Consider the following 17,660-nt stretch of genomic DNA (forward strand, 5'->3'; position numbering starts at 1 on the left):
TCTTAATAATATAGGTATATATTTATTCATACGTACATATTCATTTATATCGGTTAATTGTAAAAAAGAAAAAAAAAGAAAAAAAAAAAAAAAAAGGAAAAGATTTACAGTCATTGTCAAAGTTGTATTTGTAATTCCTCAGGCATCAAACTACCAAGAACACATTGTAGATTCACCTCTTGCCCTCTGCCCCCAATTCTAAACCTTACTCCAGTGTTTGGGACCACAAGTGTGCATGAAATGAACTGACCAGAGTATGTTGAGTAATCCTCCATGCAAACTAGTGGAAGGTCACAGAGGACGCAAAGGAGTTATTGTTTTATACCATATACTATGTACTGAGACCAAAAAGACAACCCAGTGTATAACTGTGTAGTGTATATATTATATGTCACTGAAGACACTGCTCAGAGGTGTCTCTTGTTTTTTTTGCAAAGCCAATAGAAGCTTTAGGAGCTATGTGTGTGATGCTGTAGGTCTGACAGATTTTTTTTAGATCCTCTCAGTGCCAAGAGCCAAAAAGTAGTTAAAATTGTGTATACCATCTGTGTGCGTTAGTGGCACCAATGGCTTAAACCAAAAATAACGGATTTGCGGCCAGAGATGCGGTTGTATGACAAAGTTTAAACAGGCTCTTTCACTGAGTCCAGTCTTTTCCCTTTCCCTTAACCACATTAATCTTGGCGTCGCTATTTTGGGCATGTTGTCATAGGTGAAAATCTTCCAAAACCTTTGCCATTTGTCGTATGACGCAGTAGGGCTTAAGTGGTCAAATTCACCTTCTAACCCCAGAGCAGTTTCTAAAGCATTATAGCAGTTATGTCTGCTCTTCTCGGCAGGCAAAACCATCATACAACCAAGTTCATAAATCAGGCTTTATACAGAAGGCGACACATCTTCACCACTTGGCTCCTGGATGTTCGCTAATCTGCCATATACTCCTGTTCAAACAAAACATGATCAGACTGGATTACACTGGATTCATCTACACTTGCCCTCCTGTCAAGATCATAAACTGAATAGAATCATGATTCAAAGTTTTACCTGTTGGCTTGCTTCCTGAAATAGGAAGAGGGAAAGAGGCATATTAGAGAAGGGTAAACTTTCCAAATTTGACATATTCTTTTTTTGTTTTGTTTTATGAAATGTGCAGGGCACCTTGACATACACAGAAAAATCTGGAGTGTTAATTTAACTATGTACCTAAGAGTGTAAAAATGTACCATTTACTGGTACATATTGACACTCAGAGTTAAATTAACACTTTTGGGATTTTTGCTACTGTATGTGCAGTTTAGGTTTATCTGAAAAGTGTAGTAAGTTAACCACATGAACCCTAGCACCCCCATTCTGCGCATGTCTTAATAGGCGAACATTCGGCAGAAAAAGCAGATCTACAAGCTCACAATGCGTTGCTTTGAGCTTGTAGATAGGCTATTTTCAGCTAAGAGATTTGGTGTAGAGGGGAAAAAGGAGGGGACCAAGCATAGAGCCCTGGGGGACACTGGTCAACGAAGTATAAAGGGTTGAAGTGGTTAAAGGACAGCACACAAGGGGAGGAATCTGGTTCTGCGATAGCGGCACACCAAAAAGCCCATCTGAGGACAAGTCCTTGATGGAAACACATTCAACAAGTATAACCTCCATTATACATACAAGCCATCACCACTCATCCTTAACTCACAGTCAATGTCAACCTATCATTTAACACTTATTACAATTGCACTGGCTCAAACCCTTCCCCTGCACAAAGGCTACACTCAAACATTTAGTAACAATAACTCATAATAAACAAACTGCATAAGACTGGAACAGGGCTTAAAATCAACCGGGAGACACTGAACTCATGACTTCAAACACAAAAAACAGGCCCACCCCAAACCACACCAAAAACACAAATGCAAAAGAGGGAGAGTGGAGCTCTAGATGACACCGTGATGAACAGAAAAGCGAAAGGAGACAGAATCATAAAAATGACAGACAAAACAGGAGACACGGAAGTAGCAGGTGCATGTGCAGGAGAAGATCATCCATAATAAAGGCTTCAATACTTCATCGTGAGGGGGGCTTAAGTCCATAGCCCTCCATTGCAACATATCATTCCAACACATCCGTCAGCAGGCCAGAATTGTGCGCTTGCTTCAGCTCAAGATTCAGTCGACTTCCTCTCGTAGCGACTCCTCTTGTCTGAATCTACTCCCAAGTCACTGGTCCGAGACGGACAGAGGAGGTCACAGGTGGCAGGGTCCAACCCGCCATCACTCTGTCCAGTGCTAGGCCTCATGGGAACCGAGGGGATGTCGATGCTACAGAGTGTGTTCCACTTAGACGTTGCACGTCAACTCTCAACTCTGCGCGTGGCTCACCAGTTCGCCATGATCAAAACGGTCACTGACGCAAAAAAAAACAAAGAGCAACTAAATGAAACTGAACTCAAAATAGAGATGCTTTTGATTGTTTTCAGTTGGCTTTTTCTTTCCAATGTCCTGGTCTGACAGCACAAACTCTTAATGTTATGTCCAACATTTTTGTTTTCTATTTTACCAAATAGAGTGTCTACTCTACTATATTTTTTATGTTGTTGACATTTATGATCAGATGCCAGCTTCAGTTTTCCAATGAAAATCCAGATGTTGTACTGGCACAATGTTCAAACTTGAGTCTAACTTAACTGCGCATCAGTGTTGCGAACCGAAAATAGCAGATCTACTGTACAAGCTCACAGCTTGTAGAGCTTGTAGATCATGTATTCTAGGTGTGCGACACCCACGCGCAGCCAAGTATAACTCATTGCTTTATTCTCCAACAGTGGTTCACCGTCGTCCCCAGTGTGAGGCTCGCTGACAACAGTCCCTCCTTCACACCATTATTTGCGGTGTATTTTAGCTGGCTTCGGTGCTTGGATTCCCACGGTCCTTACATATGTACAATTAGATTTTAAAAAACTAGAGTTGTTACATGCAACATTTGGCATCTTCTCGAATCCCCACTTGTAAGTCTCAATTGGTGTCCATTTTAGAAAAATATTAAAGTTTGTCTCTTTTTTCTTAAGTACAATGAAGCTTCTGATTGTAACAGAGAGAGAGAGAGGCAGGGGGTGTAGTGATGAGTGTGATGTGCAGTTATACATAGGTTTGCGTGTGCCTTTGTGTGTGTGTGTGTGTGTGCGTGTATGTATGCGTGTTTGTGTGTGGTGTCAGTAAAATACCATTCAAATGTCATTCTGAGGCAGTCGTTAAAATTCTCCTCATAAAAATCATCATTTCTTACTGTCAGTGCAAAGGACTGTGGGTTAACAATTTGTGATCGCACAGCAGTTCTTATTATCGACACTTATATGCACAAGTCTTTCTGAGTGTGTCTGTGTATCGTGTGCGTGTGTGTGTGTGTGTATGTGCTCGCACGTGCTAAGGGGCAGTTAGGCAGTTCATGGCTGTGAAAGACACTATGACTTTTCATAATGACATAAATCTACTTGGAGAGGGCAGTCAGCACAGAGCTAACAAAGCACTGCTCCAGATCATGTGCAGTTCTGTCTGGAGGTGGCTTGTAACCGACCTCTTGTTCACAAACACCCTCGGATAGTCTTTGATGTGGATATACTATATATATATATATTCATAAGAAAAATGAAATTCTACTGCAACTGCTAATTTAGCTTTAATCTGTTAACAGATTCTTGTATTCAGATTCTTCTGTATTTAATTAAGAGTAATGCCTTAGGAATGGTGATAACATTTGTTTGTTATGAAACCCTACGTGATACTGGTGTGTCTAGTATAGAACGTATGCCTAGGGACAGCAAGGAATGTACAGACATTCTTCTGTGGTGGTCTATGTATATATACTATATGTATTGTATGTGTATATGTATACTCTGTGTGTGTGTGTGTGTGTGTGTGTGTGTGTGTGTGTGTGTGTGTGTGTGTGTGTGTGTGTGTGTGTGTGTGTGTGTGTGTGTGTGTGTGTGTGTGTGTGTGTGTGTGTGTGTGTGTGTGTGTGTGTGTGTGTGTGTGTGTCTGCATGTCAGCTTGTGTAAAAGGCTGTTTTTGGGAACTTGGGAATGTTGTTGGGAAGGTTGTGTGAGACCCTATGGCGTCGTTTGGCTCTAGTCTCTCCCTCTCTCTGCAGCTCCGAAGGGGAACCACACACCAGCATGTACTCGGTAAATGGGGACGAGGGGGCTGAAGGGGGGGCAGCAGGTCAGGGTTGGCAGGGATCAGACGACGGGACCGTGGGGAGGGGAGGGGTGTTGTCTTTACATCATAGCAGGACGCAGCAGCGACAGAACCTCTGGCGACTTCCCCCGACAGAGGGAGGCGGAGTGACAGGGGCGAAGTACGCGTGCACTTTGATGTTAGGCAGATGGGTCTGAAGTAGGGAAATGAGAGAAACAAAACAGAGTTGTAAGAATATCAATATGTATCGGTCAATCCTTCCTTCGTTCTAGAAAGAAAGTGTAGAAAGTTGACCCACTGGATCAAAGCACACATTTATAGTATGCAGTACTCTGCGCTGTGTTTAAATCAGTGCTTAGCCACTGCATCTCCTGCGTAACTCACCCTTAGTCTCTTGATGCCGGCACGGGTGATCTGCTGGCAGTCGTAGAGCTCGATGCGGTCCAGGCTGTGGCAGTTCTTCAGGTGCTCCAGGGAGGCATCAGTGATCAGGGGGCAGTTGTCTAGCTCGATCACCTCCAGACGGTCGTGAGCACAGGGACCACTGCCCAGGTGCCTGATGCCATCGTCAGTGATCAGCTCACAGTGAGACAGACTCTAATGGGACAGAAAGGCAGCGAGACAGGAGCTCCATCACTCAGCTGTGACAACAGAGCCAGCCACTGAACTGCAGATACAATAAAGTAAGGGCCAAAAGGGGAGTACTTGGCCTACTCAGGGACCGTGAGACGGGAGCGATGCAAGTCGGGAATGCATGCCCCACCCAGTTATGTACCCGGTGTACCCATTGTCAGGGTACCTGTTGTACCCGTGAGTCTGTCTGTGTCCACGCCAGAATAGTCTCCATATATGGGCATGTTACGTTTGTGACACCCACAATTTTTGCCAGACCCAAGGGGTCGGGCTTACATGAGGCTTTGTATCTGTTTTCTCCATACATGGTATGTCACTTTGTCCCCCGGCCCCAGCCCAAAAGTCCCTCTTTCGTCATAGAAGGGACATAGAAGGGACACACGTCATGCGAAGCCCGGCCATTCAGATTTCAACCACTAGGGGTCTGGCAGTACCAGGTCTCCTGGTTCTTGTTATAATCGATGTTATGGGGGGGAAAAACACCAAATGGGAGAACATGTGGTCGCAGCTAGCACTCACCAGGACTTGCAGACGAGGGCAGTGGATAGACAACTGGATAAGCGTGCCATCTGTGATCTATAAGACAGAAAGGTCATAACAATAAACTGCCTCGATACAATAGGCAACAGTATGTTGTATGAATATGCAACTTAACCTACCTGCACACATTCCTCTAAGTCCATCTTCTCAAGTTCATGACAATTCTGTAGGAGAGCAAGAGTGACATTATTAGTTGAACTGCTTGGAGTGAGTAATGAGGCTGTTTGTGTATGTTACGTTATGTAGGAAAGCCAAGCACATTTACCAGCAGACACACGCTGACACGATTGGCGATTAGTGCTCGATTGGATGTGTCGGAGGCAGGTGGAGCGCTCTAACCTATTTCACTCTCAACTGAATTAAGAATGGTTTTAAGGAGCTTGCACACTGCTCCCTATTTTTCGCCCAAAATGCGTTACACAAAAAAAAAAAAAAAAAAAGTAAAAATGTCTGCGTTTTTTGCATCATCTTGTCTGTATATTTGAGGCTGTAGCCTACAGCCTGTGGATTGAGGAAAGGCTCATAGCATGCACTTTTCCGATGGGACGATAGCCTACTCTTCAAGTGTGTGTGTGGGTGTGTTTGTGTGTGTTTCTACTGTCAGCCGCTATTTAGGATTGCACGGTCTTCTTTTTAATGTGACTGCAGTATAGCAAAGCATCAAACTGGGCCAATGAAATAAACATGATCAGTGGGTAAAACTCTCCTTGCTCATAGCGATCTCAGAATGGACCCGATATTTCCTTTTTATTTTCAACAAGTGAGAGGACCACACAATCACCCTCGCTGCTTGATGACTATTTTGTTAAGTTCTAAATGTATAGAATATACGCATCGAAGTCAGTGTGAAAGGTGGGTGTGCATAAAGATTTACTGATTAAATAAACGCATACAAAAATACGTTCAGTGGGCAAGATCCTTTACATAACTTTTTTTTTTAAAGGCAGGCACGCCAGCAGCAAGGCCATGACGCCTGTGAAGCACACCGGAGGAGCTGCCAGGCGCCCAAGTGCCCAACCAGCCGACGTCCTCGCATGTAGACAAGTGTGCCGTCCAAGTTGGCAAGCCATGGTGGATGCAATACTGTAGGTTGTCACGTGTTTTGAAATTATGCGTTGCGTTAAGTGAAATAAAACAAGCCCCCCCCCCCCCCTCATCCCCGACGACCATTAAATATTTCAATCTTCTTGCCTGGGTCAGTTATGTGTGAAATGGTTCTACTATTGCATACAAGGACGTATGAGCTGCAACACTCACCCTGGCTAATGTAGTGAAGCCTACGTCGGTGAGCTGAGAGCAGCGAGCCACTTCTAATATTCTGAAAGGACAGAAAGAGGAACAGAGAGTTGCGCTGTGACAGGATCACTTATAATCATTCACCCACTGGCCCCACTGGTTCTTTACATGGAGATACTGGTACGGTATTTTAATACAACTGAAAGCAATGCAAATTTAAAAACATGTTAAGTACCAGATAACTGTATCATTGCTTTTGCATATGCCCTTTTCTCTGCCGGTATTTACACCATTCTGCTTGAACAAGGTTTTAATCATCTGTTTACTGTAAGTAGTTTTAGCACAGTGTTGGCCCCTCTCTGCAGAGGTGGACGAAGTACTCGACCCCAGTACTTGAGTAAGAGTACAGATACTCCTTGGTCAAATTCACTCCACTATAAGTAAAAGTAGCTCAGTCAAAATGTTACTCAAGTAAGAGTAAAATAGTAATTGTTTTTAAATATACTTAAGTATTCCAAAGTACATGCTTTGAAAAATACTTAAAGTACAAGTAAAAGTAAAAGTAGAAGTACATTTCTTAATTTTGATATCAATGAATTGCTGTAATGTTTTCACAATGAATTTATAGGACCTTGTAACTCTTGTTTCAGAGAAGTACTGTAACTCTCTGAAACCACCTGCACTGCATGCACTGATGTGCTTGCTTGTAGATGTTATACAAAGCCTTCAGAAACACTTATAAAAACATAGAAATGACTGAGGAACCAGAACTAAATACTTTTACTCCTATACACCCATACAAGATGTAACAAAGAGCAGGGGCGTCACTACCGTCACGCAGACAACACGGTTGCGTTGGGGCCCATGACGTTAGGGGCACCTCCCCATCCAAAAATAATAATAATGATAATTATATATTAAAAAATAATATATGAATTAAAAAATAAACCTGGGTGTGCCCCTTAACACATACAGTGCCAAGATCCCGTCTACACGTTCTTTCAAATCCATCGCTTGAGTGCCAGGATTCCTAAGAACGAGTTGACACGTTCTTTTGAATTTTCATTGTTTAATCTGTGATCGCACGGCTTTGTTTATTTCTCATCAACACTTTCGTTTTCCACTTACGTCACACTCACCCGGAGCCGGATGTAAAAAAAAAAAATCATTTCCGGGTCACGCTGTTTTTCTCCGGTGATTTTCGGCCAGAATAAGGAAAAACACTGTTTTTCACACGGTATAAAAGACAAACGGACAGCTCAACTTCTATTTTCTTTGGTCCGGGTGACTAACAGTGATCGTCGTAGTGTATCACGTCGTTTTCAGGCTGATCAGCGGAACGGGAATTGTCGAAAACGTCACATCCTTTGAATTACCGGATATGACGTGGGCCTGTTTGGGAGGGGGTGAGCGAGGTGATCAATGTTTGGATGTGCTGCTCTCTACTGGTGGAACAATCGTAGGTGCTTGACAACACAATCAGAGAATGTATTTGAATGAAAAATTACAAAACAAAAAAATTAAAAAACACGCAAATTGCTGGCACAGGGGTGAGTACATTATGAATAAACTCTGGCAGTCAATGTGTTAACATTGTTACAAAACCGTTGTTTATGTACTGGGGTAATGGTTGCAAGTAGTTGCAAGTAGTTGCATGTTGCAACTCCTTGCAACTGCCATTGGGGTTAATGGTTGCAAGTAGTTGCAAGTAGTTGCATGTTGCAACTCCTTGCAACTGCCATTGGGGTAATGGTTGCAAGTAGTTGCAAGTAGTTGCATGTTGCAACTCCTTGCAACTGCCATTGGGGTAATGGTTGCAAGTAGTTGCAAGTAGTTGCATGTTGCAACTCCTTGCAACTGCCATTGGGGTTAATGGTTGCAATAGTTGCAAGTAGTTGCATGTTGCAACTCCTTGCAACATGCATAGCGAAACATTGTTGTGGCTGTGGAGTGGGCTTAAAAGTACTCAGTACTTTATAGCCTTCCTAGAAATATACCCGAGTAAAAGTAGAATATTTGTCTTGGAAATGTACTCAAGTAAGAGTAATACGTATCAAAAAAATCTAATACTCAAGTAAAGTACAGATCCTCAGAATCTGTACTCAAGTACAGTACTCAAGTACATTTACTCCGTTACTGTCCACCACTGTCTCTAAGTCATCCTTGGACGAGACCTCCAGTCATTTCGATCCTCCGTACATCTGGCTAGCTCTCCAGTACTTTCTGCCCCTGCATCTTTCTTTTGTATGTCCACGTAGGTACAGAAGTTGTTGGATGCCCTTCCTCGTGATTAATGCCCATGTGCTGGTTCCCACAGCACAGTTTTGCTGGCTGGGAACTCCTGGTGTCTGTGGCAGTGACAAGCCAGTTTCATTCTCCTCCTGGCTGCTATCTTCTGACTCACACTTGATAAACAGGAAGTTGATGATGGCTGAAATCTGAGAATGGCACAGCTGAGGTGTGGGTGTGGTGGGGACGTACCTGAGGCGGGGACAGTTCTGCCCCAGGGCGTGGAGGATGGCGTCTGTGATGTTGGCACAGCCAGACACACATAGGGACTGGAGACGGTGGCAACCCCGGCAGATTGTGATGAGACCCTCATCTGTGATCTGCTGCTCAAAAAGAAGAGACCAGGAAGATTACTCAGATTGTATCCCAACACAAAAAAACATACGCAACAAAAAACAAATATTTCTTCTTTTTTTTTACGTTTCGGAAATATGTGTTGTGACCAGACTATAAAGGAGCCTTTAGGCGCGGCATCACCGGCATGCCTAATTACTTAGGGGGTTTGCTAGTATGACCACCACAGGGTTCTGGTCAGAGAGCAGGACTCGTTTGGCGTTTATATTTTTTATATAGAATCAGGATGGTTGCACAACATACTTTGTATGTACATGTGGTTTTGTCAAGAGCACATTTATGTATGTATAAGTGTCCATAGTAGCGCATTAAACATACACACATAGACAAGGGGTCCTTAGAAACTAGAGAGTGGCCAAATATAAGCCTATACTAAAGTGGGTCCTCAGGAAACTAGCCTGTACTAAATAAAGTAAAATAAACATGGGGAATTTAGTCCACTGACAGCGTGGCCAGAACAAGTAAGAGAGGAGAGAGTGGAAAGAAAAGGCAGTTGAAAGGGTAACAAATAAGTGGAGTGACTGTCACAAGATGAGATTCTGAGGCGCAAGATGATGAAAAAAACAAACAAACAAAGCAAATTGAGGAAGGAGAGGGTGAAGGTACAGTATGAGAGAAGTGGTTGGGCGATGATGAAGGAGGGTAATTTCTTTAGACAGATGCAGCCAGAGAAATAAATGTTGTCTGGGAGCAACTTTCACCCGATATTAGCTATGTGGGCTATATCAGTGGTTCTCAACCTTTTCAAGCCGCGACTCCCCAAAATAATCATATTTGAACTGGGGACCCCCCAAAATAATCATATTTGAAATGGGGACCCCCCAAAATAATCATATTTGAAATGGGGACCCCCCAAAATAATCATATTTGAAATGGGGACCCCCCAAAATAATCATATTTGAACCCCCCACCCTGACAAGCACATGGAATTGTAGGAGTTGTGGCATTTCATTTAGTTTGACTCGGTTCCACAGATAACGCCTCGCAACGCCTCGCAACCTTTTTCTTATATTATTTGACAATTTGGCCAATATTTGACCAGTATTTATAGTATAGTTTGTTGATTACTTTTGATGCAGTAATGGTATTTTAAAAAAAGGTTTTAACGGTCCTTAAATTCTCACTTTACTGTCATCTGGGGACCCCCTAAAAAAATCATGTGGGGAGGACCCCCCTGGCGGTCCCGACCCACAGGTTGAAAACCAATGGGCTAGATTGCTACACCCCAGCCCACAACAGGTTCCCTTCCTCAGGAGCAGGATGCACAACGAGCAGACTTCATGCCCACTGGCCTTTTTCCTAGCATTCCCCACACCAGCAGAGAACAGCAATGACAGAGGAGCATGACCCACTTTACGTTAACCCGTTCAATTCGGGAACGCATCTGTGTAACCACTTGAACCATTATGTTATACTTTGGGCTATTCAAAAATAGCAGATCTATTACTACTACTATTAGATTATGTTGCTACTGTATAATATCAGAGGTTCCCACATTTTTCATGTCAAGGACCACCCATAATGATATGTATTTGGCCCCCCAACCACTCGGTGCCACGCTATGAGCTTGTATATCTGTATATCAACATAATTGACATTTTTGTGACTTAACATACAGTATATTAAACAACTACATAGCAACCAAACCTAACCTAATCTATTCTCGTATGACAGTGTGCTGTGGAGAAAATAGCTGCTCTACAAGCTCACGTTGTGGTTGTGAGTTTGTAGATCGGCTATTTTTGGCGCATGACCTTGCTGTTGTACGAGTATAGTATATAAATCAGGCTTTACAATCATGGGTATTGTACTTACCGAGCATGTCTGCAAGTTGAGCGTCACCAGTTCCGGACAGTGCGCCCCGATGTGCTTCAGAGCTTCATCTTCTAGCTATAAGAGAGGTAGGCCGCACACAGGGAAAAGGGCGTTTAGAGTGTCGTTTGGAAATCCAATTATGCCAGGACACCTGCGGATCTGTGAATTCTTTATTCCTCACTCCAGCTCATCGGGTATGGACTGCCTCGCAGCAAACCTTTACGCTCTTTCCACCCAAAACATCATCCACAGTCTACATATTATGTATAGTAGCTCAGCCACGCAGCCCTCATTACAGAGTGCTATTCAAATTCCAATTACTCCAGTATGCCTGGGGGTCTGTGACCCCCCCCCCCCGCCCAATACTCCCTCTCATAGGGTACACACTGCTTAGCAGCAGACCATAAAAAGCAGCATCAGCCCTGATCTGCATATCGTAATCCTAACAGCAATGACAGAATAATATATGGTTTGTCACACAGCGTCTTCACACTGCAATGTTAGCTTTGCTCATTTCGGAGAGTGAAGCCGTCGTGTGACAAAGACTCATTTGGCTAGAGAGCCCTTCCCCGTACCTGTGTGCAGCCCTTGAGGAAAAGGCCTTTAAGTCCCGGACAACATCGCACCAGGGCCTGGACACCATCCTTGGTGACCTGATCACACCAGGAGATGTTGAGCTGTTCTAGCAGAGGGCATCCCTCACTGAGACAGGAGGAGAGCAGAGGGAAAAGGTGAGGAAAAAAGAGCAATATCTACCACTACCGTTCATCTGCAGTGAGATCATATCCTTAACCCTCATTTGACCTGCCCACTATACATTTGCACCAACAGTCAGATAATGATCAGTCAAATAAGACTGATAGGGAAAGAACAAAAGGACAGAGAGAAGAAGTAGGCATCATGTCTAAACAGTACAAACCTGAGAGCTTTGAGTGACAGGTTGGTGATCGAGGTACAGGAGGCAAGGTCCAGGTGTTTCAGCTTTGGGCAGAACTTACTGAGACTATTACACGTGCTGCAGGTAACAACAATAGGATAGGACACTATATTAATTCCAAAATAGATTTTAGGACACATGCCCGCCCCACATGTCTCTCTCAGTAACGTACTAACCTGTCAGAGATCTTGGTGCAGCCATTCAGACTAAGCAGTTCAATGTTCCGGCAGTTCTGGGAGAAAGTCCTATACATAGGAAAGAACAAGCACAGTTTGTGTTCGCTCACAGTGCATCTTGTGCTTTTAAAGGATAGAAGAGTGAAAGAAAGTCCCAAGAGACTTACCTTAGGGCACTGTCTCCAACCCCCAGGCACCCCCGTAGACTCAGCTTCCTCAAGAACCCCCCACATCGCTTTGAGATGTTCTCCACAACCCGGCCCTGCAACAAACACAAGACAGTCACGCTTGCTGCCTGCATTTTACGACTAGGGACAATGTAGTGACTGGTTGTGACAGGGTCAAATAGGGCTGGGTGATATGGGGGAAGAAAACCAAATATCACAATGTATTTGACCAAATACCTCTATATCGATATGGTGATGATAATATTGTATTGTGACGATGAGATACATTTTTATAATACAGTATCTAGTCTCATATCATGATATCGATATAATATTGATATATTGCCCAACCCTATGGTAAAAAGAGGAAATGTGGTGAGTATAGGGGGGGGGGACAGAAGTTACTGGTAGGAGGAAGGAAGATGTAAGGTTGAGCCAGACTTCCCCTCACCTCAATGTCCGTCTGAAAGTCGAACAAGTCAATTCGTTGCCAGTTGCTGCCATCCAAGGCCAGAACGTTCCAGGACTGGGAGGGGAGGGAGAAACGTAGTTGAAGACCAAGATATCACTCAGAAATGTCCATGCACTTGAAGTGAGCGTGTGCACTGCACACACAGTATTAAATACATCATGAAAAACAGACTCACCCGTGACACCTGGGCACAGCGACAAAGTGTCACCACATCCAAAAAGGAGAAGATTCTAGAAGACAGACAGGTACCATTAAGAATACTCAACACAAGGACGCGAGTGACTCTGCTGCTTTCATGTTTGACTGCTAGCAGGACAGATATGTTTACCCTGTTAGATGGATGTGTTTACTCAAATCAGTGTCATGATGGGGATATGCTCCAGTTGTAAAGAATCAATATCTGGTAAACCTAGCCTGTGTGAGAAACTGTCACATACTACGATGCAGTAAAACCTGCATCACACAGTTGATACAGAGATGCCTTGAGTAAACCCTTGTCTCTCTAAATCAGTTCTATGCACCTGGACAGACACTGCACAGTCAGCAGCAACAGCCCAGGCAGCATGGTTGGCAAGGCCAAGGCTTGAGTTATGGCCTCCATTTTCTGTTTGTTCAGGGGGCTCTATACTTTTTATTTTTTTCTTCTTAAATCGATTTGAATGTTTTATAACTGCGAGCATCTGTTTTTAATTACAGTTTTAGCATGGGGGAGGGGAGAGCGGGGTGTGGGGCAAGAGGGGAAAGCTGCAGATGGTGGTTGATTGGCTGGCTAGTTGGTTTGGTTGACTAAACTTGCTCAACAGAAGTGACTGCCTTCAAGTCGTTGAGTGTTTTGTTCACCTCTTAACACCGATCACAGCAATTAAGTATAAGTGATCAAGAAAAGCTTGTGGTTGGCTGCCTGGCTGGATGGAAGAGGGGGCAGGTGCAAGGACTTTTGTGCTTTTGTGAATGCTTGTGTGTGTTTCCATTGGATTTGTGTGTGGTGATCAAGAGGGGAGATAGGTTGGTTGTGACTGGTGAGTATGAAACTTGCCTCTTTCATGAGCAACACTCATGACTTTGGCTTAAGACTAATTTATACTTCCTCGTAAAATGGTGTCGTTCGCCAAAAATAATATTTTTCAAGTGAAAAGATATATGCATCATGTGTTTAGATATTTCACTCACCTTAGCAACAGCTCCTTAGGCAGCTTCTTATTGATAACTGCCTCGTCGCTGTTTGAGAACATCTGGAAGAAGCAGAGAACAACGTTAGGCCTGCCTGACAGGCTCAGCATGGATGGAGATGCCTCCACCCATGCCCTTCCTCCCCCCAGGACAGTTCCAATACATAACCAAGGATAAATGTTCACAATCTGATTAGCTGAGGCTCAATGTCGCACTTTGAAAAACACAGCAGAGTTTGGTGGTGGATGATACAGAAGAGGAAGTATTGTATGTCTTCTAAAACAAATGGTATAATGGAGTATTGCTGACTGACCCAAGTAGTTGTGATATATTCAGTTTGTCAGTATATGTGCCCGTTTCTTCCTTGTTCAGTGCTGTATTTACACTGTTGTAAATTCATTGTCTAGTGTTCACATTAATGTATGCCAACTTGTATAGTAGTTAAAAGAACATTTTGTATTTTATGATCCTTGAGACTATGTTTGTTTATGTGAAAGCTAATGGCATTACAAACAAATAATTGTATGGTTTTTGAACAGGAAAAAAAATAGCCTACGTTACACATAAGCTCCAGTCCATTCACAGACATTTATCAAACCCCAACCACTTTGCATAATAGAAGGTATACGTGACATGCATACACGATCATGGCCATGCCTGTGCACATTATAAAGATGAAGTCATGTAAAACTGTGTTCCCTCTTTCAGGGTTTCCACAGTTTGCATGCCATTTTATATTAGCAGATCCAAGAGGGTGGGATGATGACATTCTCCATGTTAATCTATGAGTATCACATTAGTCACAATATGGCAAATGATGCAACATCTGGTTCAATCCATTTTAGTCTATAGACATTATAATAGAAAATAACATCAGCAAATTGAGGGGAGATAATCTTTGTTGTGTGAATACAAAGTGCAGGATGGAACATGACATGCACTAGCCTGACAAGAAGCATTGGTGACAAGTTCAACAAAGAAATAACTATTGCTTCTTTGACCAATATTCAATATATAATAATAATAATAAATTATAAATATATAGATTTATTTGGCAACTATTATATACGCCCAGTTAGGTGTTGAGTGTATCATTTGAACACTGTTTACGTTAAGATATTAACACATATTTGGAGAAACATATACACTTTACTAAACCCACCAATCAGTAACACTGTCAACAAACTGGCAAGCCTACCATTTGAAATTCATTTCTGGACCTTTAAAATCCAGTGAGCCCTAGTCTAGGTCAAAGGCTCTCCTGCCTCTCACACACACACACACTTTCCATTTGGTTTTTGGGGTGGATTTAGTCATTATACTCTTGACAGCTTGACTTTCAGAACACCACTGAACTGGTCAAATAAACCCACTAACATTTCTAAAAGAAACAGATGAGCAAGGTCAACAACAACCCCCTGTAGAACCTTAAATATAGGCTACTAAACAGATATTAAGTAGGCCCACATAATATTTCCTCCACTGGGTAAAGGGTTGAAACATGGTATGATATATTAAATGATCACAGGACAATCTGTCAGCAATACATTTAGATTGTTTTGTTGCCTGTAGCTTAGTCTTAAGTTACAGGCTCAGAAAAAAAGCTACAGTAGCCTCCTGATCATAATAGACTAGGGTGGTGACGTGACTGACGTCAATCAGAAAATAGCAACAATCATTATTATTGACGACTTTCATTAAATGAACCAAGAACATGCTGTGACGTAACTGCGTTCCACTTCCCAGACTGTGTGTTGTAGCCCATTGTTATTGGCTAATAAACTACAGATCACGTATCATTCTACCGCAGCTGTCAGGCCAGAAGGTACGACGGCCTGGATCTCCTGAGTCTTCAGCTGTTGCACCGTTAAAAATAAATGAAACCACACAAATCCCACGCTAGCTAGGGATTAAACAACACCAAGAGCCCGTGCTATATGGACCTAATGTCATGCAGCGAATATATAGCATTTGCTTTCAATGTTTGTTTTTTTCGTCGTTTATTTTTCACAATACTTGGCTGCACGTTGGTTTACTGCTGCGACGTAAAGTTTATTTGTGAATGCCGTCAGCAACACTATCCAATTAAGGCATCTGTGTCATTTTAGATTTATTTGGCTATTCAAAAATAGCAGATATACAAGCTATGAGCTTGTAGATCTGCTATTTTTGAAAACTCGTTTAAATGTGTGCAAATCTTTGACTATATATATTTCTTTAAAGCGAACAATTTTACTTCTTGTGGGGGGGGTCCCTGGAACAAAATATTTTGAGATGGGGGGGGTCCGCGGCCAATTGCATATCATTTTGGGGGTCCTTGACATGAAAATGTTTTGGGAACCACTGATATAGCAACACAAGTTTTTTTCAAAAAACTGTTTGAAACGGATTTAGAAGACATTTTTTTTAGAATCGGCCACAGGTCTTAATGGGTTGATTCATATAAGTTTACTCTATATGAAACGTTATGGCTGGTTATTTGTAAATAAGCTATTCGAGCCATGGCGGTCCATGTAGAAGTCTCAGCCCGAGGCCCCCACAGCCGCAGCAGCCACACAGACAGACTATCTATCCGCTAAAGCCAAGGGGAAGCTCGAAAAATGATGAAAGAACCCAGATCCATTGATATACTCGGTTATCAAACGCCAACTGAACATCACTCAAGGAAAGCCAAGAAATATATCACAGCGATTTAAATGACACGGAGTATCAAAACTGTCTTTATGTGCTATGGTGCCTCATTGTCTTTGTTTTGACGGCACAAAGAGAAGCGAGGACACATTTTAGGCCCTTTAAAATCCCCAAATAGAACAATCAACAGCATGACAGGTGTCAATGGACATATCGGCCCGTGTCCTCCGTGGAAAAAAATGCGTTAAATGCTGTTGTTAGGACAAAACAACAGTATTTTACCTAATCCAAACATTGACTGCGGAAGCTGCCTGCCTGCCTCCCCATAAGCGCCGTTTTACAATAAATACAGCGACAGTCGCAGGCCTATATCCTAACGTTAACAACAGGATCACTGAATGGACGTCAACAACTAACAGTTATTACAGATAAGATAGAAAACTCACCTCAAACCGGCTCCGCGAAACGCCATTTACTTCCTTCCCCATGTCGGACGGTGGTTTACCGACTCAATCGGGGGGGATAATGCCGTCAGTGGAAGCGCAGTATAGCGTGGAGATGTCGGCCCTGTTCTTGTTTATTACTCTCCTCCTCTGTAACTCTCATGCTACCGTCCTTTCGGGTGCTCGAACAGCTAATTTCATTGTTTTTTCAGTCCTGTTAACACGAACGCAAGAGAGCTGTCTTCTGATCAAACGCACTGACCAGCAGCGAGCCCGTGTTGCTGTATCTATCTGCTCACTTCATCACTCACCTCCCCCCACTAACCCAACACAATAGTCCAATAGAATCTATAGCAGCCTAAAATGAAGTTGACACAAGGCCCTGCTGCATCACTTTAACATTATTATCAATGGTTCTGTGACCCGTTACCTAACCACAACTCGTTGTTAGTAACCCTTAATGTTTGTCTACATAGCCTATTGGTTCAGTATATTCACAAAAGCTCACACTGCAGGCATTTGTGGTGGATTAAAAGCAAAGATGATTATCAAGTGATGCCAAAAAGAGCTGCCTGTGTGCTGTATGTACATGAGGGCAAAAGGGAGAAGGGTAAATAAG

General features: G+C 42.9%; 1 protein-coding gene across 1 annotated transcript; it reads right to left on the reverse strand.

Moving 5' to 3' along the window:
• Positions 1 to 17,425, reverse strand: fbxl20 (F-box and leucine-rich repeat protein 20). Its single transcript, XM_080446335.1, has 15 exons — positions 17,045 to 17,425; positions 13,968 to 14,029; positions 12,973 to 13,027; positions 12,777 to 12,851; positions 12,326 to 12,420; positions 12,159 to 12,227; positions 11,965 to 12,060; positions 11,621 to 11,747; positions 11,046 to 11,120; positions 9,069 to 9,199; positions 6,609 to 6,669; positions 5,471 to 5,515; positions 5,331 to 5,387; positions 4,563 to 4,775; positions 1 to 4,371 (listed from the first exon to the last, which is right to left on the reverse strand). Exons 1-15 carry the CDS (start codon positions 17,084 to 17,086, stop codon positions 4,264 to 4,266), a joined length of 1,311 nt encoding a protein of 436 aa, XP_080302461.1. The 5' UTR covers positions 17,087 to 17,425; the 3' UTR covers positions 1 to 4,263.
• Positions 17,426 to 17,660: the final 235 nt, after the last annotated feature.

The sequence above is a fragment of the Gymnoscopelus braueri genome (genome assembly GCF_963280865.1).
Source record: "Gymnoscopelus braueri genome assembly, chromosome: 13".
NCBI lineage: Eukaryota > Metazoa > Chordata > Actinopteri > Myctophiformes > Myctophidae > Gymnoscopelus > Gymnoscopelus braueri.